The 18,646-nt window shown below is 40.0% G+C and overlaps 1 protein-coding gene across 1 annotated transcript; it reads right to left on the minus strand.

Moving 5' to 3' along the window:
- Positions 1–22: 22 nt before the first annotated feature.
- Positions 23–16,972, minus strand: obsl1a (obscurin like cytoskeletal adaptor 1a). Its single transcript, XM_079263927.1, has 25 exons — positions 16,640–16,972; positions 14,634–15,902; positions 13,235–13,504; positions 12,772–13,032; positions 11,844–12,149; positions 11,470–11,736; positions 11,117–11,392; positions 10,584–10,698; positions 9,554–9,714; positions 9,123–9,395; positions 8,764–9,039; positions 8,403–8,678; positions 8,048–8,323; positions 7,686–7,961; positions 7,332–7,601; positions 6,971–7,237; positions 6,622–6,891; positions 6,263–6,529; positions 5,387–5,653; positions 5,062–5,174; positions 4,768–4,921; positions 3,638–3,799; positions 3,396–3,500; positions 3,025–3,291; positions 23–2,909 (listed from the first exon to the last, which is right to left on the minus strand). The coding sequence occupies exons 2-25, from the start codon at positions 15,811–15,813 to the stop codon at positions 2,632–2,634; spliced, it is 6,633 nt and encodes a 2,210-aa protein (XP_079120053.1). The 5' UTR covers positions 15,814–15,902; positions 16,640–16,972; the 3' UTR covers positions 23–2,631.
- Between the last annotated feature and the right edge of the window lie 1,674 nt (positions 16,973–18,646).

An 18,646-nucleotide genomic window follows, 5' to 3' on the forward strand; every position in this document is an offset into this window, starting at 1 on the left:
GCGCATAAAAGTTAAAATGTCAACAGTTGAAACAACTAGTAGAATTGCCTTTCAAGGGACTAATTACTTCACTACTCAAAGCACATGTTTGTGCTTTAGAAGATGAAAAAAAAATTTAAATCGGTCAAAACCTTGAAGATTATAGTTTACAGCCTAATTTGTAACTTCAAGTGGGCTTGTATTCCGTTTGACAAATATTTTTCTTCCGAGTTTCAATAGTTTTGGCCATATGAGGGCACCATACATTTGCGTGCCACCCATTTTGTTAAACAAAAGTCGTAAATGTTAGCAAAAATCCCCTTATTAAGTATTAAATATAATAATTTACATCTATGAATTAAATGTGACTGTTCCAGCTGTACCTGCAAGAGTGTGGTAAGTATTTTACTGATTTATTTGAGAGTCATGTTTGAGATTAGTCCCAGCTACTATTAGCTGTGTGTGCGAAATTCATGCTAACCGAGGACGCATGCGCAGACTAAGCTAAACCTTTTCATGGAAAATAAAAAGTCGCGTTTGAAGTTTGATTGCAAGGTGAATATTTTAATTACTCATAGTATGGAAGTTACTTTCAGTGATGCATTTAAAAAAAAAAAAAATTCAGGTAGCTGTAAAATGTATTTTTCATTCTCACAAATCAGAGTACAGGGTTCTTAGAGAGGAGATTCAGTTATCTAAATTATTAACACTTTTTTGTTTTGTCACGTATTTAAGAACAGATATTTTAAAACTAAATATTTAATTTATATATGAATGTTCATTTATATATATATATTTAACGTTTTGTATCGTGTTACTTAAAAACTGTGCCTTCACTGTTGTAGAAGTCAATGCCCAGATACATGAGCCTGTGCACTAATTTTCTCAACTGTCTGTGGCAAAATAAATGCTTGAAATAGAATGTGGGCATTTTTTTTTTCTCTGCTAGTCTGATGCTATGACATGCTATGGAAGCAAAGTGGCCCAAATGTTACTGTACATGTTTTCGCATACATTTAACAAAGGCAAGTTATTGCATTTGGGATGCAACTGCGCTGGGCTTCGATGAAAATATCTCTGTGTTATTTAAAATGTTCCTATAAAACAGAGAAGGGCAGCCGATTCTGACTTTGTTGTGTGACATAACTAAACACCTTTCTTTTCTTTTTTTTTTTGTTTTTCTTTCAAGAGACGGTTAATTATCAGACTGATTTGGACTAATCTTACCTTTAAATAATTGCAAATGAAAATCCCAAAATTTATGATGTTTATTTTTGTTTTATCTTGGTAGCTTTTAATCAAAATACAACAATATAAACTACAAGTATTGATCAGATTAAATAAATATTATCTACACTGTAAAAGGTTTTTACTGACAAAAATGTCCAGTCTAAGATCACAAAAACCATTAATATGGATGATATAAAAGGAAATGTGAGCTTTTGCTTTTTAGACTGAGAAAAGGCCCATTTATTCTCTTCAGTGATGACGAATACAAACTATTCTGTCTTTCTCTGGTGTCCTTTAGGTGTATAATTTGGTAATTTTCAGAGATCTTGCTGTGTACTCTGATGCAGCAAACAGAGCAGTACAGGCTGGGACGCAAGCTGTGAAAGCGATTATGAAGAAGCAGCTGTTTTGTTTTTAATAGTTGCACATAGGGATGTGCGATATGAAGATATTTATCGTTTGGATGATTAAAAATGTCTATCATTTCATATGAGGCTCCATCGTTTACATCACGACACGGTGCTTTACTGCAGTAATTTACGTCAAGATGCGCTTTACAGCATGCTTTCTGCAATACATAAACAAACATGGAGGTAGACAGTAGCAGATGCATTTCAGAGCAGGGTAATTCTCTAAAAGAGGACCAGCCAACCCAAACTGATGAGCTTGTTCATAAAAGAGGGGAAATTTCTGTTGCATGCATGCAGTTTGGATATAAAAAGACCAAAGTGAAACCGACAAGACTAGCTCACAGTCCTGACAACGAACTCCAACACAACTACCGGTAACTCACCTGCACCAGAATCAGGATAAAGAATACAGAATAAAGAATAGAGTCAACGAGCAAAAGCAGTGTCGAGTGGTGGCGAAAGCGCTCATCATAAACTCCAGATGCAAACGCAGCAATAGACATGTACCTGTGAAATGCCAGACAGCCATAGTTCCCGCGGATGGAAGATCACTGCTGCCGTTGCCAAACACATTTGACAAATAACTGATGACTGACACAAAATTACACAAACAATTTTATATCGTCATGTATATCGTTATGGGGATATAAAATTAGCTACATTGTGATATGAGATTTTGGTCGTATAGCCCATCCCTTGTCGCACAGACCACTGCTGAATACTGCGCTGAGTCATTTTATATCTCTCTGAGAATGTACATCGTCATGTTTTATTCACTGTCACCATGTTTGCTATTGTCTGAAAGTGACGTTAAATCTCAGGAGTTAAATCTAATTTCTGCGCCTCCCTCTGGGAATTTATTGCCTAACAACTGTAGTTATGGATTCAAAAGGTGCATGGAAGTGTGAAGGCAATGATGTTTGAAATGGATCTACCTATGATGTACATGACAAGAGGATAATTGGGCCTTTAAGTATATCAGCTCACTCCACTGAGTCACTTTCTTTTCCTTCTAGTTTTCATTCACTGTGAGCGTGGCACTGCTCTTTGCTTTGCCCATGGTAAACTTGACTGTCCCACTCATATCCACATTCGTGTCCTTCAGAGTCAGCTTGTGGACTGTCCCGTGGTTTTCCAGGCGGACAGAAGGACCTGACTGAAGGGTCACTCCATTCAAAGTCCAAACTGGCGCTTTGTTTATGGCGACAGACACTTCACATTGAAAAGAAGCGGACTCCGTCTCAGTCACCTCCACATCTTCTAGATCTCTCACCACCACGAGGGCCTGGGCTGCAGAAGCATGATTACGGTATCACAAGACATAAGCAAACAGAGAAGAGTTTTTACTTATTAAGAAATTTGATACATTCTGATACATGCAGCTTTAGCTCTCTGTCTAGCTTACCTTCCACCATCAGTTTAGCTTTGGATGTATGCTCCCCAACCTCAATACAGTAGGTGCCTTCATCTTCAACAGCCACCTGGTGGATGATTAGTTTGTGGGAGCAACCATCCACAACAATCTCCATCCGATCTGAGGAATCCAGCTCCTGCTTCCCTTTGTACCAGGTCACACTGCAGCGAGGTGAGGACACGGTGCATTCAAGGATAACGCGGTGTTTCTCCAAGGCTGTTCGGTCTCGCAAGGGTTTTACAATAGAAGCAGGAAGTTCTGAAAATAGAGGATAGTTTATTTTTAGAATTAGGGTAGATATGATCTGATAAAGAAGGAGTGGATGTACAAATAAAATAACATAAATGTAAAAATAGACTAACCTTCTACTTCAAGGTAGGCTGTTGATTCAACATCCCTGGCTACAAAACGGATTTCTCCTGCATCTTCGGCTTTAACGTTACACATCAGCAGGAAGTGCTTTGTCCCTGGATGATAAGATCTATTTTAATTCTCACTGATGGGAAGACCTAAATGACTGAATATATAAGCTCACAAAGATTCACAGTGCATTAGGTATTATTATAGTACTTTCTGCCACTGATCATCCCCTTTCATGTCTGACCTTCAGTGCGCATCTTTGTTGTGCAAGTAGGTCGAATCTTGTGGCCATCTTTGTACCATTCCCCGCTCACATCCTCCAGTGAAACCTCGCACATGAAGACCGCATTCTGGTCTTCCTGAATGTAAAGATCCTCAAGATCTTGAACTATCTCCAACTCATGCTCTGTAAGATAATATAATACATTTATTTGCATCGCACCTTTTACTGATATGGAGTCACAAAGTGCTTTACAGAACAATACAAATAAAAGTACAGAAAATACAGAAAAATGAAAAGGTGCACAGGTGTCAAATTCCAGTCCTTGAGAGCTGGTATCTTGCAGGTCTTTATTGTCTCTATGCTCCAACACACCTGACCGAAAGTGCCACAACATCAGTGCCACCGCTTTGAAAGAGTCCTTAAACGAGGTTTTGGTACCACCAGTATTACCCAGCTTTCCGACTTGAAACTGCGGGTTTGGGAGTAAAACTGAAGCAGGTCGCAGGAGACTGATCATGCAAGGGTCATGATTTTTAACCAAATTAGAGAATTCACTGGTAATCAGTTGTGAAATGGGCCCATTTGTCCAACCTAACCTTGCGGCAGGATTCTGGACAACTTGAATATGGTCAAGCTCCTTATTTAAGCTTGTCAAAAGACTATAACAATATTCCAGACATTCTGCTATAAAAGCATCAATAATCGTCTGCAATTCAACCTTGGACACGAGAGGTTTCAATTTAGAAATGTTGAAAATATGTAAGAAACAGTTCTTAGTTTAGAGCAGGAGGGCCCCAAGTCCAGTCTTTTAGATCGACCATACTGCAACTTTTAGATGTGTCCCCTCTCGAATGCACCTGGGTGAAATGCCTGAATTCCCTTATCCACTTCATTTACTCATCAGAAAATCTCATGATTAATAATTTCATTGATCATAAGACCCAACAAAAGGCTAACTGAGTAGAAGAGTCTGCTGGCGTAACAGTGATCCAAGATCACTCTGTCAAAACTAGGGTTTTTAAGGATTGATTTAACAACTATAGAGATCATTCAAGAGATCTCAGGGAATTGGAGACAAAAAACTATATGTAGACAGATTATGATTGACCACTAGATGGAAGCAAAGTACAGGCAGTGTGAATCAAATTTACCAAAAACCCCCAGTGAACAGGAAGTGTTGATTTCCCCTGTGTCACACATGTAGGAGCCAGAGTCAGCCAAAGTGCATTGCAGGATCTGGCAGAGCCGCTTCCGACCCATGGAGTATATCCGACAGTTCTTCCCTGGCTTCAGCTCAGTCCCGTTCTGATTTTATAAGGGAATAAAGCGCATGTTTTTTTATTATTCATTCTTCTCTACAGCAGTTAAACATGTTACTTTCTTTCAGCATTGGGCCAAAATGTTAATGAGAGCAAAATATGAGAAAATGTCAGAGTTTGTTTTACCTTAAACCATCTGACTTCAATGTTTGGTCTGGAAAATTCACACTCCAGAGTTACAGGAAACTCTTCCTCCACAGAGACATCAGCTAGTGGTTTCAGGATGGACACCGGTGTCTCTGCAATTTCAGTCAGCCTTGTGAATCTCTCAAAAAAGGCACAGTTCAACTGCTTAATTAGTCTTGTTTTACCATCTTTAAACTTCTGTTTCAATCCAGTGTCTGTCCTCAAATATTTCTGCTTGTTTGAGTCCTTTGTTGTTTTAGTACAATAAGTTAACATGACTTTGAAGCATTTTATGGCTAATGAGCTTTTATAGGCTCGCAATTACCTTTGACTGTGAGCCTTGCTGTGGTCCGCACTCCTTCAGCTGAGAAGACAATGGTACCTGTGTCCTCCAGTGTCAGGTTTGACAGGGTGAGGCCATGGACACGTCCATTAGTGCTCACTCGCCATTGATTGTTTGGCTTCACACGGATGCCATCCTTTTGCCAAGTGCCTTCCACGTCTGTGTGCGAGAGCTCCACCTCAAAGGAGGCAGTTTCTCGTTCAAAGGTTTCTTGGTCATTTAGGCCTTTACGAATGGCAATTTTTCGGGCTGGACCAGAGATAGATTCATTTTAAAATGCCAGGATTAAAATGTACAAATTTTTCAGAAAAGATCAATGTCAGAAGCATGAGAAAACTGGAAAGTTTCATGCATGCAGCTTGAATGTATTGGGAGTGTATCAATGTAATGCTTACATTTTCATTGTACCACCGAGCTACTTTGTGTTTCAAGGGGAATACAAGGTGGTTCAAATATAGAGCACAAAAACAACACCTAGAGTCACTCAGTGCATCATTGTGTCACAGTAAGGCTGTGATTCAAAACCTTTTCACACTTGTAGGTCTAGCCATGCTATTCTTAGTATCTTTTGAACTGTGACTTACTGAGAAAAAGCCCTACAGTATTCATTGCACTTTGCCATTTACTATGAAATGCAGTGCATCAGAATCAAAACATTTCCTGCTTATTATTATAAATGACTTAAACAAATAAAGACTATTTTTATTGCAAGGAATAGCACTTTTTATATTATAGCTTACTTGGCTTGATCTTGTGACATTGATTATGAAATTAATGGATTGCATATATGCTGTAAATTGTACCAAATCTTTTTAAACATCAAAACATTTAATCCAAGCTTCATCACAGACCACTTACGTTCTACATTTAGCTTGACCTGCGTCCGGTCATGCAGAGTCTCGCAGCGGTAAGTTCCTCTGTCAGAAAGAGTCAGGTTGTGGATGGTGAGGCTGCGAATGCAGCCGTTCTGGGCTAGCGTGTATCGGGGTCCTGACTGTATGACCACCCCTTGCCTCATCCACTGGACTTCACCAGTTTCCAGGCTGATCTGGGTCTCCATGGTGGCATCGCTAAACTCCTCTGCCATAACCGCATCCATTTTCTTTGTGAACATGACCTGAGCCTCTAAAGACAATGAGAAAAGGGAGAAATGAAGAGCTGGTGGTAGTTTTAGTGAAACATTGTCTGGTCTCTTTTGGTCTTGATGACAGTCTTACCCTGAACTTTGAGACTGGCTTTGCTCATCTTTCCCTCAGCTTCTGCTGTAATCTTTGAACAGTCCAACATCTGGCACTTTTTTATTACTAAGGTGTGGCACAGACCATTCTGTGATGCCTGGAAATGATCACCCAAGCTAATAGGTTCATTGTCCATGAGCCAGATCAACTGGACATCATCAGGAGATACTACACACTTGAAGGTGGCGTCTTCTCCCTCTAGCACCGTTGTGTTGTGAAGTTCTGTGAGAAACTCAACCACTCGAGGCACTGAACAGGCAGCAGACAGTTATTGAAGCTGCAAACTCCCATAAGAAAAGGCCAAAAATCTGATGTCATGCATACTTACACTCCACTCTTAGAGTTGCAGTAGTCCGGTCATCTCTGGACTCACATGCATATTCCCCTGCATCCTCTCGAGTTAAACGGTGGATGGTCAAGCTTCTCTCAACCCCATCTGCCCGAATGGAGAATCTCCTGCTTGGGATCACTTCTACTCCATTCTTCAGCCACTGGACATCTGCTTTTGGTTTGCAAACCTCACAGCGCAAGGTCACCATACCATCGGCATGGGCCACAGTGTCTTGGAGGGGCCTTACAAATTTAATTCTCATTTCTGTAGAGAAAAAGATATTGATTTGTTTACTTTTCAGGTCATACTAAGGCTCATTAGAATTACTGTTAAGGATAAATAAGACAGGAACTCTAACCTTTTACCAGCAGACTGAAATGGATCTGATCTGTGTTGACATCACAGGTGTATTCCCCAGCATCAGAACGCCTCAAAGGATCAATGGTAAGTGTACGTTTGTGACCCTCCATGAGTGATTGAAATCGCTCACCCTCAAGTGGTGTCCAGTCTTTTAACCAGCGCACTGGAGCACTTTCCTTGGACACATAGCTTGTGAAAGTCACACTCTCTGCTTCGTAACCCGTTGCAACAATGTCTTCCTCCTTATTCACAAATGTAACTGGAGGCTCTTTTATGGAAAAGATGAGAAATGTAAATGTCAGGTACCATTCTGATGTTTTTCTTTGCCTTGAGATTTTTTTTTTCTTTTTACCTTGAATTCTGACAATGCTGATCATCTTGTCATCCACAGCATCACACACATACTTTCCAGAGTCTGAGGGCTGTATACATGAAATAATAATTTTCCTCAGAGTGCCGTAGCTCTCAATGTAGGTGCGGGAATCATTAATGAGCAGCTTGTCATTGAAGTACCACTGCACAGGGGCACTGGCACGGGAAACCTCACAGGCCAGTACCAGGTCATCTCCTGCCACCATCTCCTGGTAGTCAGGGTCATATGAGTTTCCTACAATGCTCACAGGTGGCTCTAAGATATGAAAAAAGGTTCATTCAAACTTTTAAAAAATTTAAAGAAATTCCCTTTACCACTGAAATTATAAAAATTAATTTTACCTTGCACTGTAACTTCGAAACTGATGCTATCGTCTCCAACATCCAGGAAGTATTCTCCTGAATCTTTGAGTTCAGCATTAAGGATGACAAGTGATCGAAAAGCACCTTCTTCCTCTTCGCAGAACCTTTCATTACCCTCAATACGGCAGCAGTCTTTGTACCATTTGACTTTGGCATTGGCTCTGGAGAGCTCACACTCCAGCACAATGTCATCTGAAACCAGGAACTTGAGATCTGTGTTGATCTCTGGTTTTCTTAAGATCTTCGCTGGTGGCTCTGTGGAAGCAGACATTCATATTAGTCTTTATTATTATTATATGGTGCTTAAACTTTCTTCAAGGCTTCTGCCTCTTACCTGAAACTTTGACCTGGAAATCTATTTTATCATCAGTGGCTTCACATGTGTATTTCCCCGAATCTTCTGGAGTGGGAGAGTGGATGGTCAAACGACGAATGAGGCCATCGTCCGTGATAGTGACATTGCTGCTCTGCTGTAATTCTCTGCCATTTAACCACCACTTGACCTCTGCTGTTGCCCGTGACACCTCTATCTCCAGGGTGATTGGTTTGCCAGCAAAACTCTCCAGTCTTTCAGGTGTGGTTTCAGGACGAGTAAGCATCACTGGTGGTTCTTAATGAAAAGAAGCCCCCAAAAAAGATTAAAAAGAAACACTGCATCATGATAAAACTGTTTGGCTAAATGTCTTTGCATTTACCTGTAATAGTCACCATGAAGGCCACAGAGTCATCTTCAGTGTCACATACATACTCCCCAGTGTCATCCACCGTAGCAAAAGGTATAATCAGCTGGCGTTGGGCTCCATCTGCCTCCAGGATTAAGTTAGGGTTCTCCTCTACCTCTAAATTGTCTTTGTACCACCGAACCGGAGCATCTGCTTTGGAGATCTCACAGCTGAGTTCAAGCCTCTCTGAGGCCAAGTGAGTCAGTTCCACCTCTGATTCACTGGGACAAATGATTCTTACAGGTGGATCTTTTGCAAGAGAAATACATTTAAATCAATCATATTGTACTTTGCACACTTCTATATTTTGTATAGTTATATAGAAGTTTTACCTGTGACAGTAAGCTGGAAAAAGACAGAGTCTCCATCTGTTTCACAGACATATTCTCCAGTATCGTCTCTCAAGCCACAGAGGATAGTTAGTCTCCTGTAAGGACCCTCTGATATTATATGGATGTTGTCACTTTCCTGCACCTCCTGGCCATCCTTGAACCACCGCACCTTTCCATTGGAACGTGATAGCTCGCACTGCATTTGGATCACTTCTGAGATGTAGCTCTCCATTACAACATCATCTGCTGGCTTCACAATCATTGCTGGAGGTTCTGGATTAATAGTAGCAAGGAAGACAGTCTGGATAAATTCAAATATTTAATCTTTCTAATTTTCTTGAATAAAGAAAGATGTTCTGCTCTTGGTTTTGTTTGAAATCTGTTTCTTCAAAGTTTACTTTGGCCAGCAGGTTTCAGGGAGGGCAACGCACCTCTGACATTGACAGTAAACTTCGTGCTGTTGTTTCCCGCCTGACAAGTGTAATTTCCAGCATCTGAGGTTTCTGCAGAGCGAATGATTAGCCTCCTCATGGTTCCCTCTGCCTGCAGTGTGATGTTGTCACTTGGTTGGATCTCACAGCCGTCCTTATACCTGGTTCAAAAATTAGATGCAGACTATTCTAAAATCAAGAATTTTAACTAAATACAGATGAATTGTGTTGAAAATGGTCACACACATACACATATATAAATTCATTAATTACAGGAAGATTAACGCATTAAAAAAATTAATATACTTAATTGTGAGTTATCAATAACATCAATGCACACGGCAGACTTGTGCTACTAGCTTGACACATTGGCGCTATATTTAGTGATATTTCAGAACCTTCTGGCAAGTCTATTTACAGGAAACGATGATCAACAAGTCTAGGGACTTTTTCGAATGATATTCAAGATTTTTGGTGAGTCACGTGAAAGAACGTGTAGTTTACTGACATTACCAGGAACAGCGTAAGCCACTCCCCGTCCAAAAGACCAACTCGAAGCTGCTGCAGTCAGAGAAGGAAGTGATCGCCTCTGCTGCATGACAAGACTGAAGTTGACATTGACTGATCCCGCTTTGTTTTACTAACAAATACTATTGCCTATTAATGAAGAGTGTGGATGAAATCATTTTATATGTTAAAATTCCTGTAACATGTTGAAGACTGTTAATTAGAGAAGAGCTGGAGCTGTTAAATGTTTAAAATGACACTTAAACCTGGCATGGGATATTTTCTATTTATTTTTTACTGTTTTAAAATTAAATGCAATTTTCTGGACATTAACCAAAAATTTTTAAGTGGATTATTTTAGTTTATTTAAAAAAAAAAAAAAAAAAAAAAAAAAAAAGATTTTTTTTTTTCAAATAAAAGCCTGTAAGCCTGTAACTACTAGATCTTTTGTGAACAATTTTACATTTTCATTTATTTTATTTTTTAATTTATTTTTAACGGGTACTTCTGTTTGTACTCTTACCACACTACTTCTGCATCATCTCGGGAGACATGGCAGAGCAGCACCACGGGGTCCAGCTCCATGCTGCTCTTATGGAGTTCCTCCTCTGAGACTGGAGTAAACTCAACTGGAGGACCTAAAACACAGAAGAACAGTGATCACTATCCCTCACAAGAAGGTACTGAGAACATTTTTTGTCTAAAAAGAATTTCAAGCATTCTTGCTCGGATTTGATTCGCAGGTTTGGATTTGACTAGCAGGTTTAAATTTAATATGAATGCGTTTGAGAATTATATATCCTAATTATGTGGCCCAGCAATGGACTGGCGAGCTGTCCAGGGTGTACCCTGCCTTTCGCCCTAAGACTGCTGGGATAGGCTCCAGCTTCCCCGCACCCCTGAATTGGATTAAGTGGTTAGGAAAATGAATGAATATCCTAATTATTACCTAATCATGTATCTGTTTAACAAATAAATTTAAGTCAATCGATAGTTTCATGAAACAAGCATGGAGGGAATTCTTAGACGTCCCAAAGGTTTACAAAAGTGTGGTACCTGCAACGTTCACATTGAAATTGATGGCATCTCCTGGAGCTTTACATGTATAAACCCCAGAGTGAGATGCATCAGCAGATTGGATCACAATCCTCCTCATATGTCCATCTGACTGGATGTTGAGGCCATCTGTCGCCTGGAGTTGTTCACCATCTTTAAACCAGGATACTTTAGCAAAGGGATGGGAGACCTCGCAGTAGAGCACAATGGCATCACCCGTGTCCACTCTCTTGTTGCTGTCTAGCTCTGACAGAGGGTTGAATTTCACCACAGCAGCTGCAAAATTGTGAAATCGCACATGATCTCAGACAAAACCCATAAAGAATATAAGAAAAGCAGATTTTTACACTTACGTTTAACCTTCAGCACAGCCGAATCTCGGACTCCATTGGCTATGAATGTGATTTCCGCTGTGTCCTCGACTGTTTGAGTTTCTCTGATCATCAGTGAGTGCCTTGTTTGCGTTTGTTTAATTGAGTATCGTGTACCATGTTGAAGTTGCGTGCTATTTAGAAACCAAGTTCCAACCATTGGAACAGACAGTTCAATGGAGAAGTGAGCATCTTCTCCTTCCATCACCTCACAGGCTGTCAGGTGGCTGTGAATCTTGGGGCCTGGTACTAAATAATAGACAAATGTAAGTATGAGAAAAGAAGGGAAATCAAAATCTCTGTTTTTGCTCACATCAACAAAACATATAGCCTTTTCAGCACGATGTGTTACTTACTAAGATGGACGACTTTGGGAAACTCCACATGGCCACTTCGTCCATACTTATTCATGCAACAGACACGGAAGCGATAGTCGCCTTCACATGGCACGCTGTCACCGGTGACCTCAGCTGATGTGGCTGTCTCCGAAGTGAAACACTTCTGCCACTCCTGAGAACCAACTTCTTGCCTCTCCAGCACAAAGGTGGAGCGTGTGGAGGTCTGGCTATTGGGGGCAGGAACCCAAGTCAGGAGAGCACTGTTGGGTCTATCTACATCCATTTTTACCCCCCCAGGACAGATGGGGGGACAATGTCTTGTGGCTTTAAGTAAGAGACGTAAAAAGTCAAATGAGTATAGAGAAAACGGTTGTGTTTTTATAATTGCAGAAAGAATATTGAAGTAAATAAATGCTTTCATGTGAGAATGATAGAAATGATTCCATGAACTATTTACTATGCATTTCAAAGGTCAAACAATAATGCAAAACATAAATGTAATAATTCTTAAAGATGTGTTAGGTATTAAAACAGGAGAATAGTTGGTCTTGACCTGGAAGTGGTTATTTCTTGGTACAAATGAAGGAAAAAAAAAACTCCTTGACAACCTCTCTGCTTGTATCTTTACTTGCTTCTCTTTTCAGGTGTTATGACGTATTGTGTAATGGAAGTGTTAAGCACCTTGTTATTATGCTATTATATATCTGGCTTGGAAGGTGTTAATCAGCAATTACAGCTTTCTTAAAGGTTAATCAAGTCCTCCTCTACCCAGCATCGATAGAAAAACAAACCTTGGGTGAACAGGCTATGTTTTAACGAAGGGGCTGTGTGTAGAGCTTGAGGAGTAGCTTCATTTATGAATGCTCATAGACTAAATATGTATTAATAGTGCATGCATACAAAGCTATAGACAAAGGCTGAGTGATCTTAGTGTTCCTATTTGTACCTTTAACTTTAAGGCGTGATGAAGTCTTGGATCTTCCTGCGACAAATGTCACAACCCCCGAGTCATGATAGGCCACATTGACAAAGACTAGAATGTGAGTCTTGCCAAAAGACTTGAGAATCGTTTGGTGTGTCTCGTGTAGCTTCAAACCATCTTTAAACCAGTGGACCTCCATATCATCGTTCTCCACCTCAACGCAGAATGCTGCATTTTCGCCTTCGAGGACCTCCAGCTTCCGAGGAAGTTTGCGAACAATAGTGCCTGCAAAAAAATCTTTCTTTTATTTCCGTGTAAACTTATTTCACAGCATTTTTTCTCAATAACTACATTTTTTGACCACTAGGGGTCTTTATTACCCAGAGATGATTTAACATGACAGAATTATACTGATTAGGACTTATTAAAACCTTGATATTGTCGTTTTTATTTGAGCTAGTCAAGACTTACAATAAAAACATATTACCTTTAACTGATAGCTCAGCAATACTCTTTGCTCCATCAGGCATCTCACACAAGTAAACGCCATCATCATCCGTTCCCACATCATGGATGGTGAGCCTTCGTTTGGTTCCTTTCTGCTCCATGCCATATTTACTGCTGGGCATCAGCCTTTGGTCTTCAAGGTACCAGGCAGCTGGGATTGTCTCATCCGGTACCTCACACTCAAGCACAGCCACATCCCTCTCTTTCACCTCCATGTCTTTTAATGGGCGCCTGAACCGCACAGCTGGGCCTGAGTAAAAAAGCAGGGTTTGGATTTTATTTGCAATATAAATTTTAAAAGTGCACAAATTGTACATTTGAGCTGCTCCTGATTGTAGTGATCATTTATTTTGATTTCAGTACCCACTGACTTTCTTTTGATTTACTTCTCTCATCATTCCATGTCTACTTGTAATGCTACTTGATATTATCCACATATTGAGGACTGGCATGTTGACCTTAAGACAAAATAGAGGCCATGATAAAGGCAGCTGGCACATGCAGAGCTGCACATATAAAAAGCTGTTTGAACCTAAGAGTTATCTAATCATTATGGAAGGATTAGGACAAAATAATTAACCACTTCAAAAGTTGATTCTGTCCATTTCAGCTATGCACTCAGGCCATTAAGCCCACACCAAGTACAGCATATGATGTAATGTTTAAATAATGCTGTTGGGGTATGTATTGCTGACATGTCGGGGCTCATTTATCTGGCCATGGGATATTTCTTATGGCCAGACAGTAAAATTACTGCCTTGTTTGGGTTAACAACACCAAATTTGTGTGGTGCAGAGCATTTGTTTTGCCAACAATTTCCTAATTTTTTAAATGGAAGATCAAAATTTACTGTATCTTTTGTGTGTGTGTGTGTGTGTGTGTGTGTGTGTGTGTGTGTGTGTGTGTGTGTGTGTGTGTGTGTGTGTGTGTGTTGGCTCATTGTTACTACTGTTTATATTGCATTTTTGCTCACTGTGAAACCAAGATATGTAAGCACAATTGCTGAACTCAGGTTTTGTATACCTAAACTTTTAAGATTAGTATCTAAAATCAGACCAGTTAATTACAAATTCTAACAACTTTTTCCAATGTTTTTGCATAGCAAGTAGTGATTTTGATATTTATATAATGTTTGTTTGTTATTTTGGTCACAACACATTGTAAACTGATGAAGTTTAACACTCATAAAATAGGAAAAACACCAGTTGGGGTTGAATACTTTTGTAAACTACTGTCTTTGTCCCAGAAAGACAGATACAAGGCAGTTACATGGCATAAAATATTTTCTCCATTAAGTTTGTATTGAAAATGGATGACACTTGTAATTACAGTTTTTGAAGCATTTAGTGTTGAATATTTAACAAGGTACTATGGCTTACCTTTCACAGACAGGTGGACAGCACTAAGTGTGTTTCCAAGAGCATTTGATGCAGCACAAACATACAGCCCCGTATCCTGAACTTTGCAGTACAGAACCTTCAATGTGTAGTAACCCTCTCTGTCTTCAAATATCAGGTGACGTCTGCCAGGCTCTAAGGGAACCCCGTCTTTCTTCCAGATGATCTCAGGTTTTGGCTTTCCGGTTACAAAGCAGCGAAATTTGGCATGCTTCCCCTCAGTAACGGCAAACTTTTTGGCTTTGGATGCGTTGAGAAGTGGTTCTTCCACTAGCTTTGACAAACTTTGGCGCCGACTTCTATGTTTTGGTGACCACTGACTGTTAGTGTGACCACTTGAGGACTTTTTACTATCCTCTCGCTCTGGTATGGGCTCAATAAGAAGGACAGCTCCAGCCAAAACTTCACCGTGACAATTCACAGCCTTGCAGGTATAAACACCTTTATCTGGCATGCGTGTCCTGTAGATCTTGAGCTGGAACCAACCCCCTTCTTGATTACTTACACTAAAGTGTGAACTCTCAAAGATATCATTCAGCTTTTTACCATCTTTCTCCCAAGTCACCTCAGGCAAAGGCGTACCCCATATTTTGCATGAAAAAGCGGCATCCTCTCCCCGATCCACACGCAGAGACAAGGGCTTGATGAGGAATCGAGGTTTGTCATTGGATTTTAAATCATTCTCTTCCAGTTTTTCACTTATCCCATTGTTCCACTTGCACTCTCCATTCATTTCTTGGTATCCCAAACTATTTTGCATTATACTGTATCCATTTAAGTGGCCTCCAAATTCTCCATTTCCCTTTGATTCCTTGACACCTTCGACCCCCAGTTGCATCAACTCCCCATCTTCTCCCTGTGCCTCTCCTTCTACTTTAAGTGAGGCTGCTGCATAGGTTTCACCTATGATATTTTTAGCCTTGCAGATGTACTGACCAGCATCTTTCATGGTCACTCCGGTAATGGTTAGCAAATACACTTTTCCCTCCTCTGAGAGCCTGTATCGTCCTTCAGACACAATTTGGACATTTTTACGTTCCCAGATGACATCTGGACGAGGGTCTCCATCAATTTGGCACCTTAGGGTTGCATCAGTTCCAGACGGCACCACTACGGGGCGTGGATAGCCCAAAACACGAGGCGCACCCCCAAAGATATCCATGATAGTGTCACCTTTTGTCTAGTCCTACTGAAGAAGTTCCTTTTGTTTCAGTTTTCTACAAAGTAAGATAACGATCTTTGGTGAAGTACCTGTAAGTTAAAGAAAATAGAAGTCAGTAAACTTGTGCGCTTCTAACTTACCCAGATCACAGTACTGAAACACAATTTAGGTAATCCTAACAATAACCGTTTGCAGGTAAAGTACTGTAGATTTCTTTGAACTTATATGTGAAAACACTGATAATTTTGTGCAGTATGCTTTAAAGTTGATATAATAATCACAAGTATGAGAGAAATCATTTAAAGTTGAATGGACATTGTGATATGAATGTGTTTATTGCAACTGCCAAAGCTATACAGAGATGAGCGTTTTCAATATGGCGTTTGCAAAATGTTTAGTGGTCTAGTAGAGTTGGTTTCAGCGTGCAACACTTTTAGTTTTCTCACAGCTGGTCCTGTAACTCAGTGAAGAGTGTATTTATAAAGTAGTATTTCCAAAGCAAGACGCTACTGAGCATGTGTCACAAAGAAAAATGAACCGACACACACCTGCAATCACTAACTAGGATAAAACTGGAACATAAATTCATGTTTTCATCTACTTGGCTGTATGGAAGTTCTCTCAGTCTCAGATTTGTGACGTTGTTCCCATTGTATCAGCAACTTTAAAGTTGAGCTAAAGCATAAAACATTTGCTTTATGGCTAAATAAAACTGATGAATTAGAAAGTTAACTATTTGAAACAAACAAGAGCTACTCTCCTAAAGTGTTCCGGTATAATAACATGCCCACTTTAAGATGTTAATTCAGAAGACACAAGGCGTCACCTTCAGTTATTCTTTGGCGCATCAAATTAATGACCTGCTCCTGTGTGGAAAAAATCTTTCATGAAGCCAGTCAAGAAGCTCTTTGAAACTCCTCTGTGTTTGTTCCTCGTCTTCTTGATTTGTTTCTTGTTCCTGTTTGGTACCTTTCTTCACTGAGCAACTTGGCATGAAATGAAAATGCAGTCTTCCATTCACATTTGATGGGCTGAAGTCACAAGTATCACTTCTTGCTTAAGTCCACTCTGGTGTTAGGTTGGAGGTAGCATAAAGGAAAATTACAACAGCTTTTCCATGGACTGCACAATGTATGCATCAGCTCCGATTCTGTCATTGTCCAGCAGCTAAAGAGTAACAGAGAGAAAGGGTAGGAATGGAAGATGAGCATAGGTTGGGTGGGGGGCACTAAATGCTTTCGCAGCTGCTGCCACTTCAAGCCGCCCACTAAAAATACCGGCAGCTTCGATGACGCTGGGCCAGATAAAGTTAGGCTCTCCATTCATAGACCGTGGCCCACTAAAGATAGAGGCGAGGCTGAGATCTGCACTGGATCACTTGGCTCAACAGATCCTCAGAAGAGAAAGGACACCCCCCCCTGCTGGTGTTCCTTGTGTCATGAATTACATTGACCCATAAATAGAGTTGACAATGTTTCACGTCAGTATTAGGGCATCATTTATAAACAGGAATGATCAAATCCATCCATGGCTAAACAGCTTATTCTGACATGGGGTCATCTTTTGAGTTCCTGGTAGCCAAGGTGCAGACAATGCGTTTTCAGTGGCGAGTCCAGATTCAGTGCATGGATTGGATTGTAGAATTAAAGTGTAGAGAGGAGAACGTTTGGTGGAGGAAAGTGTGAAGGTGTGGGCTGGTCTTACTCATTGTAAAAAAAAAAAGCTTGTTGTCATTGGAGGCAATTTTAATGTAGAGTAATATTGAGATGAGATTCTAAAACTGGTGGCAATCCCAAATCTCCACAGTCTGGCAAACTTTAATGTCCAAAATGATGACGTTCATCCTCACAAAGTAGATTCATTGGAGACTACCTCCAGAAAGAGCCCTGACCTCAACCCCTTTGAACATTTGTGGGTGTGAAGTGTGACACAAATAATGGGGTGCCTGTCTGTTTCTTAAATAAACACCTTTATGAATAGCAAACATGTCTTATTTCCGCAGATTTGATTTATCCAATCCCAAAAACAACACCAAACAAGAGAAAATGGCTGAAAAATTTGTATTGCTAAAAGTTTTGCAAATTTTTCATTGGCTCAACCCAATTTATCCCGCAAAGGATTTTCCCTTAAAAACAGGTCTTCCAATGGCAAACAATTTACTACCAAGAAACAAATAATCCACCAAACACCGTTTCCTTACCTCTTGTGCTAAGTTTATCATTTCTACCATTATAGCAATACTGAAATTTAAATACAAGAATAGAAATTTTTCTTAATTTAGCCTGTGACAGGGAGTCAAAAGTATTTAACATTTGTAAATCATTTTTAACATGCTGGATAAAACCTTTAAAACATACTAAACTAAAACTAAAAACCTTGTTTAATTCAGCTTGATTGATCCCATCGGACAAGTAATTGACAATTTCAAATGGTTCTGGATGATGCATGACTCCTGTGGGCCAGGCTAAAGGAATAATCAGTGGCAGTTTTTGTTATTTTAGTGCATTTAATCTGCAAGCTTTGTTAAAACAACTTTCCGATTTTATAAAGCTGTGCTTCTGACTCATTTTGATGGTGCTGTGACATTTCGACGACACCTCAGTGAGAAAATAAGTCAAAGTTCAGCAGTGTTGCTTTAACCTTTAGATGAGTGGTAACCAACCTTTTTTTCTCAAAGACCCCCTTAATCTAAATACCAAAAAGCTGTGGACCCCCCATATACCCAGTGCTAAAAATATGCTTGCCTTTATGCTTTCATCAGCGAGATTCTCACCATAAGAACTGGATTCTGGCTTTATCCTGTTCTTTAATAAAATTAACTTTACATTAACAT

This window comes from Telmatherina bonti, assembly GCF_933228915.1.
Source record: "Telmatherina bonti genome assembly, chromosome: 24".
Taxonomy (NCBI): domain Eukaryota; kingdom Metazoa; phylum Chordata; class Actinopteri; order Atheriniformes; family Telmatherinidae; genus Telmatherina; species Telmatherina bonti.

Bases quoted from the DNA above. Each gene is read 5' to 3' on its own strand.
- obsl1a (XM_079263927.1), bottom strand. From the start codon at position 15,813: ATGGATATCTTTGGGGGTGCGCCTCGTGTTTTGGGCTATCCACGCCCC. The intron at 13,033-13,234 runs GTAATATGTTTT...ATTTTTTTGCAG, and splicing joins TGCTGAGCTATCAGTTAAAG to GCACTATTGTTCGCAAACTT. The intron at 3,800-4,767 runs GTAAATTTGATT...ATTATCTTACAG, and splicing joins CTGTTCACTGGGGGTTTTTG to AGCATGAGTTGGAGATAGTT.